The sequence below is a fragment of the Hemiscyllium ocellatum genome, chromosome 19 (assembly GCF_020745735.1).
Source record: "Hemiscyllium ocellatum isolate sHemOce1 chromosome 19, sHemOce1.pat.X.cur, whole genome shotgun sequence".
NCBI lineage: Eukaryota > Metazoa > Chordata > Chondrichthyes > Orectolobiformes > Hemiscylliidae > Hemiscyllium > Hemiscyllium ocellatum.
Genome location: NC_083419.1, coordinates 29,232,569 through 29,250,603, shown reverse-complemented (window position 1 = coordinate 29,250,603; position 18,035 = coordinate 29,232,569). Strand labels below are relative to the sequence as shown.

The window sequence follows — 18,035 nt, the reverse complement described above, 5'->3', positions numbered from 1 at the left end:
AATGAGAACAGAAGGTTACTGTGAGAAATCACATTACAAACGTATGCAGTGTAACTGCATAGTGCATTAGCTAGACACTGCATGCTGATGACATCTAGAAACAGATTTTAGATTTTATGATAAATATTTTGTTATTTACTTTATAATCATTTTACACTCAATTGTATGAATAACTAAATAGATTGTGAAGGAAAGTATTTGCTAATTGGCAATTCTTTTAAATCTGCTATTTACAGAAATGTCTATGCCAATTTCAGCATGGCTCTTTATCTGGCAAAGGTGTTACGGCATTTACTGAAGATTTTTTTAATAAAAAGCAGTACTTATTACATTCTAAAATTTCTTGTAAGTAAAAAATGAACTGCAGCAGTTACCAATTAAGAAACATCAGAGTAAATTTTGACTCCCAAGTTGCACAGTGCTATGATTTTTTTGCTGCTTGAGTTTAAAGGATAATGAATGCCTGGATTGTTTTCTTTATAAGCTCAAATGCAAAGATATGTTATGGAACTTTTTTTTTAAAAAAAGCGAGGCATTTCCTGAAAAATACTTGGTTCTAGATATTTGCTGATCCTGGTTGCTTGAATTTACTTTCAGGAAAACACCCCATTGTTTTACTGTGTTTTAAGGCATTTGAAAGGTGTTTAGCAGATTCTGATTTTCATTTGGAGAAAGCCTGTGAAAGAACAAGCAAATCAACCTGAGTCTCTTATTGCTGAAGCACATTTGTGATGAATTGATTGTGTGAAACCTGATTGCCCTCTTGAAGAGCAATGAAAGAAATCTTGGAAATATATTTCCTGAGCAAGCTGCTTCTGCCAAGATCCCAGAGACAACTGGGAATGTTTGGTGTCATTCACCTACATAGAATGTCAGACCAACAGCCATCTGTACATTTCAAAGCTTATTCTTTTAATCTTCAATAACTACGATTTATTGACTGTGTGTGTGTGCGCATGTGTGTGTGTGTGTGGGTGGGGGGGGGGGGGGGGGGGGTGAGGGGGGGTTATTTAGAGAGGTTAATCTTTATGTTTGCATTTTCAAATACAGTCCATCAACCATTTTTGCATTGTTTTTGATGAAGTTCTGTTTTATAATAAATCTTACTTCTGAGCTCATTTAAGTATAATACACATGTAGCATTTCATTGGCCATATCAGAAACCGGATAAAACAATTAAAATTATGTTGTGCCCCGATAAGTAGTTGAACTAACAAAAGACAACACATTTTGTTCAACCGAGTCAGAACAACAGATGGATGTCAAAGACAACTGAAAACCTGCTATGCTCTGCTCACGTGATTTTATCCATTGATTCATGTTGCAGCTGTACAGGACATTGATTAGGCCACTGTTGGAATATTGCATGCAACTCTGGTCTCCTTCCTATCGGAAAGACGTTGTGAAATTTGAAAGGGCTCAGAAAAGATTTACAAGGATATTGCCAGAGTTGGAGGATTTGAGCTATAGGGAGAGGCTGAACAGGCTGGGGCTGTTTTCCCTGGAGCGTCAGAGGCTGGGGGTGACTTTACAGAGGTTTACAAAATTATGAAGGGCATGGATAGGATAAATAGACGAAGTCTTTTCCCTGGGATTCGGGGAGTCCAGAACTAGAGGGCATAGGTTTAGGGTGAGAGGGAAAAGATATAAAAGAGACCTAAGGGGCAACCTTTTCACACAGAGTGGTAAGTGTATGGAATGAGTTGCCAGAGGATGTGATGGAGACTGGTACAATTGCAACATTTAAGAGGCATTTGGATGGGTATATGAATAGGAAGGGTTTGGAGGGATATTGGCTGGGTACTGGCAGGTGGGACTAGATTGGGTTGGAATATCTGGTCGGCATGGACAGGTTGGACCGAAGAGTCTGCTTCTATGCTGTACATCTCTATGACTATGACTAAGACTCTATGATTCAGATGTTACCTGACACTTCTTTAGCCAGTACTATGACTGCAGCCAGTATTCACTGGTGGGTTTTAGCCCATGCAGTCTATGTTTAACCTACAGTGAAAATGGTTATGCATCATAACATCCCCAGGATAAAACTTTGCCATGTAGTTTACCACAAAAACACATCCATATGCCCCCCGGGCCCCTACTTTGAGGTAACCAGTCCTCCCTTGCCTGAATTATTCTGGATTCTGGATTAGTGATGCTGGAAGAGCACAACAGTTCAGGCAGCATCCGAGGAGCAGTAAAATCAATGTTTCGGGCAAAAGCCCAATTATTCTGGAGTTGGGGGAGAGGGAAGGAATGGTTTGGAGACATAGTAAAATCTTGCCCTCTCTCATGTTTAACCCCTGGCCTCATCCATTCCAGTCAGGAGAGTGAGGTTAAAATTAGGTCTCTTATTTGATGTAATCTGACTGGTATTTAATCATTAGCTAACCAGAACAAATTATGTTATCCATATACAACCAAGTAAGGAAGATTTTTTAAATTCAGGTGAAACAAGCAGATGGCTTATCATCTGAATGATTAAAGCATGAACAATTTAACACTTCTGTAGTACTGCACTGAATGATGCTTAAATTTTAAATAGTGCCTTTACCCCAAACGGAGCAAAACGCATCCTGCTACTCCAGTGTACAACTTCTACTTCCACACAAAACAGTCTGAGTTTACTCTCTGCCAATGAGATTCTTGGTTTCACTTTTGCACATGTTGTTAGGAATAGGCTGAGCTTCGAGTAAAAAGTGAGGTCTGCAGATGCTGGAGATCAGAGCTGAAAATGTGTTGCTGGTTAAAGCGCAGCAGGTCAGGCAGCATCCAAGGAACAGGAAATTCGACGTTTCGGGCACAAGCCCTTCATCCATGAAGGGCTTGTGCCTGAAACGTCGAATTTCTTGTTCCTTGGATGCTGCCTGACTTGCTGCGCTTTAACCAGCAACACATTTTCAGCATAGGCTGAGCTTGTCAAACTGAATTTTAAAAATTTGTTCTTGGGATGTTCATACTGGGTTCATTATTAACAAAATCAACATTTATTGACAATCTCTCATTGCTTTTTGAGAAAGTCACTTGAAAACAAAAGACTTCCATCAATTGCAATAAGACTTGAACCATGAACTCAAGAGCAAATTGCTGCAACACTTGATCCACCAGCACTATTTCAGTAGGGTTATGAGTCACACACATATTTACCCACTTCAGTCACAGAATAAAAGGTAGACTTGAGAATTGTTTAGCAGATGATTTGGATATCTGTTGTACTATCACCATTTCATTTCAGTAGAGTTTCTTCATTAACTTTGAGGTGTAAATGTCTTTCAAATGAATGCTCCCAGAGACACAAAAGCAAATTTTTACATTTCCATTAAAGAATGCATGGAACTAGAAAATCATTCCAGACAACAACCATAGACACAGTTGAGATAGCAGGCAATTTTCTCATTTTGTGTGTTACCTGTTGGAAATTGGCCAAGATTAAATAGTTCACTTTATTTGTACAGGATAGCATTGCATGTCGAATAAAAATATAACTTGCATTATCCCAGTTGCTTAAATAACTCTAACTCTAATTCGCCATAGGTGAAGTTTCAGAATCTGGCTCATTCACAGTTCTCATCAAATTGATGAGTTGTAAATTCATTTGTGGGAAATTTACATACAGACACCGAATTAGATGATAGGGTTCATGTACAAGTCTACATTGGTTGGAAGTCTTGCCTTTTGACATTACAAATCCAAAGAAGAGACTTACATTTTCCATTTAATTTCCATTTAATCTATTGTCCTCTACGAAGACTTGCAAAATTAGCACATGCTGCCATACCAAGTTGTTTTTTTTTATTTGAAAGGTGATATTATTATTTTAATATTTCGAATACTGTCAAAAGGTGTGGAGGAAATTGGTGTACATTTGTAGAGGTCTTTCTGAACTTAACTTCATTAGACTATTTTGTGCCATTCCTCACATGGCAACTGACATGACTGAGGGGCTGTTTACTGCTCAGGTTAGAAAGACAGTGACAGAAACCTGCAGACTAGGATAGCTGAGCACTTTCCTCAGCAATTGCTAAAAATTTGTACATAATGGACTGAGAGATGGTGGGAAGCAACATGGGAGGACAAAGTGTTGGGTGAAAGATCTAGGGAAGGGAGAAATCAATTGAAGAGATCTCAACGTTGCAGTCACAGTGAGTGTTTATAGGAAAGAGGAGTGGATAGGAGAGCGAGGGTGGTTGCAGAAGAGAATGGTGAAAAAAATTGTGATGGAGAGAGTGATTGCAGTGGAGACAGTGAGAGACCACAGCAGATTTGTGGATAGGGATGTTGAGAGGGAGGGATGGGAAGAAAGATTTGGAGTAGAAGCACACGAGTAGCACTGGAAAGCATTTACTGTTGCATCTAGCATTTCCCACAACCTTCAGGTGATAACTTTCCTGAGCTCTACAAAATGTGTTTATGGCATGCTGGTTTGTAACCTTTAATCTCAAATATTGGAAATGATCAGCATGGATCTATGAAAAGTTGCTGCTTTATACAAAGCTGAATTTTTAAAAATTCTCTTTCTAATATGTATAAAATGATGAAGTTATTCCCACCAAATTTGCTTGCTAGATGCACATGAAGCAACAGCCAAGTCCTGAGCAAATGAAATAAAGAAGCACCCAAACAAATGTAAAAGATAAGTTCACAAGGCTAATGAAGGTTTGAAATGCTCTGCACCAGTTTAGAAATCTGTGGTTATATTTCATAATCTTAAAAAAAATTCACATTTAAAATCATATTACTAACACATGGTTATAATTAAAATTAATTGGTGTTAGAAATATTTTATACATAAATACTTTCAACAGACAAATTTCTCAAGCTAATGAAATACTGTGGTAGAAAAATGAACACTGAATAAATAAACATGGATCAAATAATAATCATTAATAATAAAGGTGGCTTTTCAATTCTGAATTATTAGGAATTCATGACTAGCTAAATAAGTTCTCTAGTTAAATCTGTAGTTGGCATTTTATCGACATGCCATATAGTCTCATTGCAAGATCTAAATGGACGTTCCTTGTCTATATGGATGGACAGTGGAACCATGTCTGAGGTATTATCAGTGGCAGCTAATTAAGAAGCTATTGCCAAGAATGCCACTCCATGAAGAAGCTTTCCTCTCCAACTTATTGATCCATACAAAGGGATGGTATCCTCCCTAGCTTTGGCAGCATGACCAATGGAGGTGGATATTGCTGAGGTTGCCTCATGTTGAGGCTCTGTTCAAGGGCTGGAGATAATTTTCTTTTAGTGTTCCATGATAGGTAGTCCCTGGTGATGGAGGGGTGAATGCTGAAGGCACGTCATGCCTTGAAGAGACAGTGGTGGCCATTGTCAATGTTGGGACTAGCTGGACCCTTCTGAGGGATATGAAGTTCTCAGGAACAAAGGAAAGATGGAAACTCTAGCCTCCACTTCCTGCATTTATATAGTTGGAATATTGCTTGGTGAGGGCCATTCTAATAGAAGTAAAATGCTGTTGGGGTAGCTTCATATGGTCATTAAAGAGCTAATTACTTTAATTGTCACTCAATCTTATTTTGCAGGCAACTGAACTGTTGCTGCTGCTGCCTTTTGAAATACCTTGCAATAGGAGGACACAGGGCTTCCATCCTTATGCTGTCTTAGCTGCCTATGTCCAAATTGTAGCATGCTACCAAAACTAGCAATTCTGTCCTTCGTAATACACTTTTTGACTGTGTTTTGCTTCAACATACAATGAACAAATGCATTTGAAGAAGAATGATAAATGTTTTTTAAACACAGAGTAAAACTATTATCCACCACAATTTGTCATGTAAGGCAGTTTGACATTCCAATTTCCTTACAGCTACTACTACAAAATCAAGTTATTGAATCTCAAACAGTACATGTATGCTTTGATATTAAATGTTAAATGTTTGCAGTAGATATTCTACAGTGTATAACATTTTGTATTTCACTATGAAGATAATTTGATGAACTATTCTGATAAAATGACAGGTTGTTGTGATAAAATGGTTTTGTGCTATACTGGAATATCTTATTCAACCATTTCTACGTACATATATGATTTTTGTTTCATTTTGAATCTCCCGAATCATATGAAACTAAATGGTGATTTTTTTTTGCAGAGCAATTCACATATAATATCAAGGAGGACATTAATTTGTTCCAAGTTCAGAATGAACAGACTTTTTATTGAGCTATTAAAAATGGATGGGATTAACAATAATGAACATGCTTGCAGCCTTTGGTTATAGTGCAATGACTAATTCATTAGATTGAGTAGGTTTCATGCACTTCAATGTCAAACTGCATCCTCATTTATTTTAATTCTTATTTATCATCAGACTCAAAGTTTCAACATAAAGGGGCAGTGAGGTGGTGGGGTGGACACAAGGTAAGAATATCAGATACAAGAGGGCAGCAATTTGAGACAAATCTGAATCCACATTTCATGGTATAAAATTTACCTGGGAAAGCTGGTGTAGAGGAAGAAGATGATAGCTCCTATTTGTACCCTAGGTCAAAAGACTACATTAGGAGTGTATCTGAGGCTAGTCTGATTCTTATAATGCATACCAGTTACATTTTATTGCCAAGTTTCCCTTCATGGAAAGTTTATGTAAAACTTGGTTCTCCTTTTCAGTCCAATTTGTGTAGCATGATATCATTTCAAGTTTCTATCATACAGATGGGCTTATGTTCCTTTTTAAACCAGTGCAATCACAGGCTACCCATCAAGATTTTACACAATGATGTAGTCTTTGTAATTTGGGAGGGAATCCATGCTTTTATACCAAGTTTCCAAAGATTCTATGGGAATTTCACATTCAGTTTCTGCATACGTGTCTAGATAACAATTACCATCGCTTGCTACAAAGTTAATCTTTCTTTACATGCTTGGCCTATCTCTGCTGACGTCAAGTGGAACTCCCCATCATCTCTATTACTAACTTTATTTCATAATGGATCATTGATCTCTAGAGAAATCATGTAAATGGATGTTCAAGCTATTTCACCAGAAATTTCATGGATGATCCACCAGAGTTAGAACAGGAAATTGAAAAATGTCAATGGAGAAGCTTAGGGCACTAATCTTCCATTTTCTCTCTCTCTCTCTCTCTCCACATCACCCTACCCACCGCACCCACACCCCCTCCCTCCAAAAAAAAGTCAATTCTACAGCAAAGAAAAGTCTCTAATTTAACTTTCTAATTATTGCCACTGATGAAATTAGGAGACAGAGTGAGAGATGAAAACACTAAAGGAGAAGGACATGCAGAGAAATAAGGGAAAGCAAGTAGATAATGAGAGTAATTTTAACCTCCCTGCCTGAGTGGTAATCAAGAAGAAAGCAATACTTTTTATGGATTCCACTTTATGTTAGCAATTTGAGGGGATTATATAATGGACAGATAACTTCCTCTGGCAGCTTATCATCCATTTAGCATTGCTCAAAATTGTCCTCCAGAGTAATTCTTCATCCTAACCTGAATTCTATTTAACATTTGCTAAAATTGGAAAGCCAATAATACCAGCTTGAGTAAATTAGGTAGGAGAAATGGAGGGGAGATAATTGAAGGGACCTGTAGCTCTCACCATGCAAGAAGTCAGAAACAGTTAGCAGTGGATACAATTAAGGATTGGTAGTGGAATGAAGAGGAGGAGGATTATGGGTTGAGTAAGTCACACAAAAACAAAGCAATATGGAGAATTTCAAAAAATTCAAAGGACAAGAGGAAGTATAAGTGATAGAGTGAGATAATTAGAAAGGAGGTCTGGGATACACACATTTTCATCCCAGCCATGACCAGAAACAGAACTTGTCATCGTCTTGATCTGCCATTCTATCACACCTCCAATTGAAAAGAAAAGATCTAAGATGATGCAAAGAGAAACAAATGTATTCAGGAAGAGAAATTCAAAAGCTAAGAACAACAGACAGGAGCAGAAGCCAAAAGGCAAAGTGATGAAGGCAACAAAGGCAGTTTATAGATGGAGTGTATCTAGTTCTCTAAAATAAATAGTACAGTTGTAAAAAGATGCAGAATCAACTGTAATCTTATCATTCATTTAATGCGGTAATCATTTCAACACGTAGTTTCATTACTGAAGCTTTTTCTTAGCTATTGATTCTGGAAATTAAAAATACTGAAAATATCTGAAAACAGGTTTAAAAGACAATAAGAAATGTTATAGATTGAGAGAAATGAAAAGGAAAACATAAAATAATTCCAAGGTTTCTGTATCAATTGAAAGTACATGATAAGAAAAAGTAATAGGAGCATGGGTAGATCATTTGGTGTCTCAAGCCTGCGGTGCCATACAATAAGACCACAACTGAGCTGATTTTGAATCTTAATTCTAACTTCTTGCCTGCATCAACAAATGCTTAACTCCATTATAGATCAAAAACCTGTCTAACTCAGCTTTGATTGTGTTCAATAAGCCAGCTTCTACCACACCCTTGGATTGAGAATCCCACAAGGTTAATGGTCCTCAAAGAAAACAAAACCTCATAAATAAGAAACTTATGTTGATACTTTGCACCCAATTCTACGTTCCCTGATGAAGGGAAACATTCTCTTCGCATCTACATTGTCAAAACCCCTCAGAATTCTGCATGTTTCAATAAGATCACCTTTCATACTTCTAAACTATACTTTGCTGCAAACCTCCTCTCAAATTCTTGAAATGCTTTCCTGAAAATAAATGCATACTCCTCAGCATAGACGCAAAAGTAGTGTGCAACACATAATAAAATGAATGTGACTATAAATTGTGTAATATAGACCATGGGATCTTTGGAGAACATCTTTTTAGGTGAAGAGTATAAATGTTCTATTAAAATGTTAAGTAATCAATATAAATTTGATTTTAAAACATCCAATTGGTACTCACCAAATAATCCTGGTCATAGCTCCATACTCCACAGGCTAGTTCCACACAGAATATTACAAGTAGGATACCAAAATACTGCGAAAACATAACAAAGATTTATTTTGCATGGCAAATAATGTAGTTGAATTATTTTGATAAATATCTGAGTCACACAGATGGAAACAGTGTTAAACAATGTACCAAATTGCCAGTAGAACTTTCTGTTATTGTTTATTACAAAGTTCTTTCTTATGTATTTTTCCTAAATCAACCTGTTCAGAAATGTTATGAAACACATCTGGAGCAGGTTTAATGTGAACCTAAGTCTCCTTGTTTAGAGGTGCTGTGCCACAGCCACCTCATGTTGCTTTTTATACAATTTCCCACTAGGTGTTATTATTTAAAAGATGACACAAAATGCAGTAACAGAAAAGGGAAGACCATGACCAAAATCAGATGAAGCAAATCAAAAAGGATTAAATACAAGCACACTGATATTAGCTTTACAATTGTGAGCAATTTACAACAAGATCAGGCTCTCTCAAACCCAGAGAGGAAAACTACAAATTTTATCTCCCTAATCCTGCATGCTTTTGTCCAGAGACCTCCGAAGTCTGGCAATTGCAATTCTTCTGTCCATTTGGCACTCAAAGCAAAACTATCGTTAGCAGCATAAAGACTGCATGACAGACTGCAGATGGAAGTGTACTTGAGAATATATATAATTCTATCATTTTAAGTTGCACAGTACTTTCAAATTACCGACACTGACATGTGACCTTTTTGGTCAGCAAACTGTCCATCTGTTGAAGGCTGGTTCCAACGTTGCCAGATTAGAGGGGTACAAGCCATACCATACTACCAACAATTTCTGTGGCAGCAGCTTTTGCCCTCAATATTCTGTTATTAGCAATGATATATCATTCTGGGGAGGTGGGCATTTCTTACACTAGTCATATGTACCAGAATTTAACTGTATTGAACTAGTTTATCACTGTTATTTATGCACAGAATTCCAATCTTGTATACCAGAAAAATATACCATGTATATCCCCCAGAAGTTTCAGATTTTAGAAACTTATCAGTTAAAGCTAAAGTACTTCTTTTTAACCACATGAATTACTGTAACATAGTGTGGTACTTATCACATTAATTTAGAAGATGCATGCAAAAGGAATTCAGGTTGATCTTAATACTCTGTACTACCCAAAATACATTTGTTATAAACTAAACCATATCAAAACAGCACACCAGTTGGATATTAAAAGTTATCTCAATAAGACATTTTATATAATTTTAAAATTTATTTAGTACACTAATGGGTCTCACTAAAATCTAAAAAATGTACAAACACCAAGCTCCAGAAATTAAGCTACACAGCAACTTATGTGCATCAGATCTGCTCAATTTGAATGAAATCAAATTAGGTTTGATCACTCTAGGAAACTGGACAACATGTAATTCTCCTCACTTATATTGTCATTTTACGAGGTTAATATAAATCATCATGATATAAATGATCACATGGCTCTGACATCAGGACCAGAAGTCAGAACATGGAGAGAGAAAGGTCTTACACACTACAACAAGGAGCTGTGTTTGATAACCTAATATACAGGTGCAAATAAAGCAGTTTCACAGCATGTAAGGAGTTGAAGAGCCTTACAGCTAAGGAGCAAGTAGCCTCAGGAACAACATACATGCAGACATCAATAGCCCAGGAATCCTCCAGACAGGCATCTCAATCTGCATGCCGCAGAATTAGCTTAATGTGCAAGGTGAAGCACAGTCACAACTAGGGTAAAAACCTCCAAAACCAGGAGCCAAAGTTAAAACAGCGTCCAAAGATGTAGCTATAAAGGAAAGACTGAAGGCAGGACAGGAGCTTGGAAGATATCAAGAAATATAAAAGCTAGAAAAGAAGACTCCAAAAGCAGGGAAAGGCCCCGAAAATACTTAGATTTCAAGTATACAGAGTAGCAAGAGTGCAAAATGCAGGAAATCGAGCTATGGAATTAGCCATCCAAAAACAACACAGTACGACAGAAAAGTACAGAATTGGAACACTTTAACAGCAAGAAAGAATAACTCAAGTACTCACCCAGGTCAGTCAGATAGTCCATAAGGATAGCAGCTCTGGTAGAGAAGAGTCATTGCCAAAGTCTCAACTAATTGATAATATTGGTGGTTGGTCAATGAGGCCAGAGCGGGAGCCCTGGAAGTGGCCATTCAAGTGCTCTGGAATGGCTTCAAAAAGAGCAGCACCCTCACATCAGGAGATTTTACATCTGTGGGGTGAACAGCTGGTGATGGCAAAAAAATGTGGAAAAAAGCACAATGGACTGTGATGCATTGATTAATATGTCTCATCATGATTTAACCAGAAAAAAAATTCAGTAATAGAATGAGCAAGATTTAAACAGTGATCTCTGTATTTGGGAGAATTTGAAATGATTTATATCATCTAGCAGGCTGTTGTAGACTTGGAGCTTTGAAAGATTAAATAATTAGAGACCGCATAGTAATTGGTGTGAGAGATGAGAAGTTGTTAAAATTTCTACAATTAAATGAAGACTTGACATTAGAACAGACAATCCAATTCACTGCACACCTGAGGCCATTGCCAAAGTTAGGCAATACTGCAAAATAACATCATAAATTCTTGACACAGTCAATGGTAAATCACCCTCCTAAAAGCCCAACAAAATGCTAAAAAGAGCAGGAATCACATATTCAACCATATTAAGTTGTATAAAACGTGGCTGCAAACAGAAACATAATGCAATAAATGTCCAAGCTGAGTGTTAAGAGAGTGGCAGCTTGGAAGACTTTTAAAAATGATTGTAAGTAAACAACATCATCATCTCAAAAACATCCTGCAAGAAGAAACTTTCCCAAAAAATGGAAATTGTGGAACTAGGAAAATGGTCAAGAAGTTAAAGATACCGAACAAAAGGAAGATAACATTCCTAGAGGAAACCGTAAAGAGAGAGAAAACAGATTCTGGACTATCAACTGTTTCTACACTAGCAAACAAATGCCGTGGTAGAAATCTGTGAAAGTCAAGCAAGCTAACAAATTACCAAGGTCCAGGAGGCACAGATCTTCATGGAGAAACTGCCATGAAGCTTAGTTGGAAAAGATGAAATGTCAGTGAAACATTATGTACACTGATGAATCAGTATATCTCATTGTTGAGCAGAAACAAACATATTTTTCTAGGCCTCTTAACTTGGAATCTGTAACTAATAATTTTGAATTGGACACTAAACGAGGCTTGAAATAATACTTGATTTAGCACACATAAATTATCTTTCTCCATGTAAATGATAGTACCAAAATGACTGGCAGAAACAACGCACATAAAAGGCTGAATTTTTATGAGGGGTGCCGGACACAGATGCTGGAATAAAAAGCAGGTTCCAAGTCCACACTTTGCTGACAGGAATACCTAACTGGGCATCTCGTGGCCTGCAATTAAATTAAAGATGGTGGATGAATTCTTCATGCAGCTTCAGGATTAGAGTGGTGCTGGAAAAGCACAGCAGGTCAGGCAGCATCCGAGGAGCAGGAGAATCGACGTTTTGGGCTAAAGCCCTTCATCTTCACGCAGCTTGTCTGATCATAGGACCATTGGCTCTAAAGTCTTCAAAGAAGCATTGGAGAGATGGTCATTACTGAGGAGTGCAGAAAACACCAGACCTACAGCAGATAAGTTAAGAAAAAGTTGAAAAAAATTCACAAGGCCAACGATCAGAGAGAAAGCCCCTCCACGGAGGTCATGGGACCTGCAGTTGTTGCCATCCTTCCCAGTCTTCTCGACTCATATGATTATGCTGTTGGCATCATTAGGAAGCCAACTTAGCCGGCAGATTCATCATGCAGAGAGATGTCAGGACACCACCTTTCAGAGGGCCTTATATATATGAATCTGCTGCCTAACTCCTTGGGGCAAGTGTCTCCCCACATCTTGTCCTGCCATTAGTTAAATGCCAAATAGTGCAATGGTCAGGGAGACACGGTAGGTAACATAGCGACTGATGAGTTTGTGATTCCCCGAAGGCCTTAAAATCTTGGCCAGATAGTCAGCTTTTCTCAACATGGGTTGCTCATTTTGATAAATCTTTCTATTTTTGCATTATTCAATTATCTAGAAAATTGCATTATTGACTAGTTTTCTCATACTCAGATCACCAAGCAAAAACGTTCTGAGGAAGGCTCACCAGACCCAAAACGTTAACTCTGATTTCTCTTTACAGATGCTGACAGACCTGCTGAGCTTTTCCTGCAATTCCTGTTTGTTTCTGATTAACTTAAAGATAGATTTCCTTCAGCTCAGCTTTATTTTTCTTTAAACTGAGACTTGATTATTCTTTTTTGTCAAGTATTCTGATACTGAACAAATAATAATTTGTTTTTATACTTGAGCATTGCAAACAACTGAGAAAAGACGCAGCAGACTTACATCCTAATGTCAGAACTCTTAGATATAACTCCCAGACTCAAGAAGTTAACAGATTCATGGAGAACTGAAGTATGACATGAATAATGCAAAAATATCCGAGTGGGAAGGGATCTGAGATGGATTTGGTGCTTAACCCTACAGTGACAGGAAAGTAAACAAATGGAATGCATAGTTTGTTCAGTCAGCTGAATATAAAGTCATGCTAATGTACAGACCCTACTGTAAATACTTGAAAAGCATAACCTACTGTACTCTATTTTGATCAAAATTGAAATATTCAAGTCACGAAGATGGCGCAGAGAAGAGTCCAACAATCTGTGAACTATTTGCTTTGCAATGAGTCAGGAATTCTTCCATCTTTTGCATTACACTTGTGACTCAGTAATAGTTTCAGAGGTAAATCAGCATTTGCTGCTCTTAAATCTCAATCAACATGAAGAAAAAACATTAATTTACAAAAGAAAACACTTTTAGATCTATTAAATTAAAAATGTAATTGTGACAGATTTTGCAGAATCTGAACAATACATGTGCTATTCACATGCAAAAATGTTCAGCAATCTGAGGCAAAGAAGAAATGGACCATGAATTGCAAATCAACACATATTAGTTGACAAATGGCACTGGGTGACCTTTAGATTTGTGAAAACATCATCCTATCATCAGCCCCTCTGAGAGTCTCATGAATATGCCGAATTTATTCACTCATTGTTTATTAAATCTAGGAATTAAAGCATGCATTCCTTCTTCACTGTATGATCATTTTTAATGAACTTCAAATCAAGTTCTCTTGTCCAGAAAGTAATGTAGCATGCTGTTCCTTCAGTTTGGAGAATTGTTGGGGTTCTTTAATATCAGATCAAACTCAGTTTTTATTATTTTTTTGTTATATTTGCTCTATCCTTCCCTCTAATTATTTACAAAGATATGCTGTTTTGACCTGTTCATCCTAATCTCAGATACCCTCTTGCACTTCATGACCCATTATCAGTTCACAGTTCTAGCATCTTAGTGGCAATGTTTGAAACCCTAACCAAAAAAAAAGCTATTCTAATTAACAGTGTATGCCCACCTCCAGCAAAACTCTGAGACCTTACATTTAGCCAAGCCGTGTATCACATTCTAATAAAGATAACGGGTTGAATTTTCCCCTGGGCTTCAGGATTCCAATGAAGAGCCTGCATCTGTCATGACTGAGTCTGGCATTGCAATCTTCCCAAAGGTGTGTCCAAATCGGATGCCTCCATGTTGGCCACCCAATAAAGGACAGTGAGTGAACTCCTGTTGGTGCAACCCAATTAAATGGCCAGTGCTCTGGTGTCTTGGCAGCTCCACTGGGAGAAGTGAATGTTATTGACGAGGTTGGTATTTCTGAAAGTTGTATTAACCAGGAGTTGCCCTTGGAGGCTAAGATTTTAATGAAATGTTCAGGAAGGCAAAGACACTAGGTCCTTAGGAATGGAGGGGAAACCCTCCAGTGGAATCAACTGTAGCACAAGTGAGTCTTTTTTAATTGCTGCCCATGGAGCAGAGAGTCATTCCACTTTCCCAGGCTATTTGGGAACACATCAGGGGAAGTCACAGCTCCCAGTCTCCTTGCCTCCAAGTTCATAATATGAGGCAACATTCAGTCCAATATTTCAGACATAAGCCATATGAGCATTCACTTAGCTAAATTAAAAATATACATACCCAAGCAAGTAACAATGGATTTCCCTTTATTGTTCCACAGCAGCCTAGCATTCCAACTATTATTAAAAAACAGCACACAGCAATCATTATGGGGTGGATCACTGAAAAATATGTCAAAATGAATGCTTCTTCCAGCCTGCAAAAGAAAACTGAAGTCTGAGTTAATGGTACCAAAAGACATTGCTGTGATTAATTTTCAAATAAATACAATGAAAACATCAGTTTTCATCCTGATAACTACTGATGGTTGCTTTAGTACCATACAATTTTAATGAACAACTATTATGGAATATGCCTCGAAATAAATTGTCAAGTCTCATTATTAAACACCAAAAATCTGTAATCACAAACTTATTTGTACAAATTTTTACATGTTGGTGTAAATTTTGACATATTCTCCAATTTATGGCATTATATAATGGCAATAAGCGTAGAGATATGAAGACAAGATTTACAGATGAAAACAGCAAAGATTCTCTTCAGAAGGACCAGAAAATAAGTACAATTTATCAATGAATGCTGGCATCATATGGGTGCACTGAGGAAGAAGTTTGTATTAGCTCATTGGTCCCTACTCTAGCTTTCATTGATATGGTTGATATTAAATCACTTGTTTTTATTCTTTAGGTTTGTCACATTTCTTTTACAGTCTCAGTGGCATTAATTCTAATGATTCTTGGTGCCCTGTACAAGTGTCTATTTTTAACTGTCTAGTCTAAATAGTGAGTGTCACCGTGTTAGCATGTGCTTCATCATAAATGACACCACAGGCTGGGTCCTAAAGATGTCCATATCCATGGTTTTCATGCACACACTTCTACAGCAGGAGGCATTGCATGGCACTCAGATGAAGGAATCTTTGACAACATTTCCTTAGCCAAACCAGAACTTCTGCAATCAATTGTGGCATTTGTTGAATACCATAACAGGGTTGAATACCATAAGGAGGACTATCATTTTCTCAAAAGTTAATTTGGCAATCATATCATCTTTCAGCTTAAATCTATTTCAAAATGTTTTCTTTTTATTGGATTTATGCAGTTTGTCTTTTATTCTTTTTCACAAATTAGAAAGTCATCACACACTTCAAATTCATCTTTGATCCCATATTGTTTTCAAGGATCAGAGTCATTAACACTGCAAATTCACTCTTCATGAAACTTATGCTACCAAGTGGAAAACCTTGTTGCAAGATTGAGGAATTTTGGATACTTTCACAGAACCTTTAGCTTTTGTCATGACTCCAGCAATAACGAGGCTTGATTTCCAGTGAGCTAACCCAGTGAGGCATTACTATTACCCTGATTACCAGCAGGCATTGTTTAAGCGAAAAGAAAATATTGCAAATGGATGGAAAACACAAAGGCATGTTCACATCATTCATACTGCATGCACTTCTCTACTTCATCATGTTATATTATAACAAAGTTGCCTTCTTTGATGAAAATTAAATGCATTTTTCTAACATATGTCATAATATCTATTGATGAATAGTTTCAACAGTGAACAATTTTCTATTTCAGAAAGACATTTCATAAAGGATAGAATTAGCACCAAGCTTTAGACTTATTTTGACTGAGTTACACATTATAAGCACACACCTCTTAACCCAATCACAAGTTTAATTATTATTGATCTTCTATGATTAACTGTTCAGATAAGTTATGATTCACTTTCAGGGCAGGTAGGCTTCAAAGTAGGCCTTCTAACCCAGAGGAAGAGATACTGCCATTGCACCACAAGACATTCCAAGTTTTAGACTGTGCCTGTTCCGAGGAGCTCAAGTGAACGGTCAGTTAATGAATACAATGTAATGCATACAATTTTTATCGAATGTTATTTTTCCATTGCCTTTAAAAACTAAGTTCATTAAAAAGTCTAATCATGCCAATGATCAGTGTTATACTTCAAAAATGTTCTATATGTTTCCCCATACCCTGATCTCATCTGCACAGTTTCAGACCATTGAGCATAAACTAAAGTTACTACACCTCAGTTGGGAACAGAAAACCTGGACTTTTGTTACTTCAGTCTTCCCCATTGACATGACCTCAAAAGAACAAAAGAAAACAAAGAAAATTTACAGCCCAGAAACAGGCCCTTCAGCCCTCCAAGCCTGAGCCGATCCAAATCTACTGTCTAAACCTGCCACCCAATTCCTAAGCATCTGTATGCCTCTGCTCCCCACCTATTCATGCATCTGTCCAGACGCATCTTAAATTAATTTACCATGCCTGCCTCTACTACCTCCGCTGGCAACGCATTCCAGATACCCACTACCCTCTGTGTAAAGAACTTGCCACATGTATCCCCCTTAAACATTTTGCCTCTCACCTTGAAAGTGTGACCTCTCGTTACTGAATCCTTTCCCCTGGGAAAAACCTTATCTACCCTGTCTATACCCTTCATGATTTTGTAGACTTCAATCAGGTTCCCCCCTCAATATCTTTTTTCCTAATGAAAACAAAGCTGACCTACTCAACCTCTCTGCATAGCTAGCACCTTCCATACCAGGCAACATCCTCGTAAACCTTCTGTGCACCCTCTCCAAAGCGTTCACATCCTTTTGAAAATGTGGCGACCAGAACTGTACACAGTATTTTAAATGTGGCCGAACCAACACAGTGTACAATTTTAACATGATCTGCCAGCTCTTATACTCAGTACCCTGTCCGCTCAAGGCAAGCATACCATATGCCTTCTTGACCACTCTATCCACCTGTGCAGAAACCTTTACAGTACAATGGACCTGCACTCCCAGATCTGTCTGTTCATCAACTTTTCCCAAGGCTCTTCCATTCACTGTATAATTCACTGTAGAATTAGACTTGCCAAAATGCATCACCTCACATTTCTCTGGATTGAACTCCAACTGCCACTTCTGCACCCAACTCCCCAGTCTATCTATATTCTCCTGTATTCTTTGACAGTCCCTTATGCTTTCTGCTACTCCACCAATCTTCGCTACATCTGCAAACTTGCTGATCATAACAACAGTGCCCTCTTCCAG

At 37.6% G+C, this 18,035-nt stretch overlaps 1 protein-coding gene across 3 annotated transcripts in view; it reads right to left on the bottom strand.

The window, feature by feature from the left end:
- Positions 1-18,035, bottom strand: part of tspan12 (tetraspanin 12) — a 48,654-nt gene that overhangs the window by 19,744 nt on the left and 10,875 nt on the right. For all 3 annotated transcript variants that reach the window (XM_060839332.1, XM_060839333.1, XM_060839334.1), the window contains 2 exons: positions 15,026-15,161; positions 8,890-8,964 (listed from right to left, as the gene is read on the bottom strand). In XM_060839332.1, coding sequence (XP_060695315.1) covers positions 8,890-8,964; positions 15,026-15,161 — 211 coding nt within the window. The remainder of the gene's footprint in view (positions 1-8,889; positions 8,965-15,025; positions 15,162-18,035) is intronic.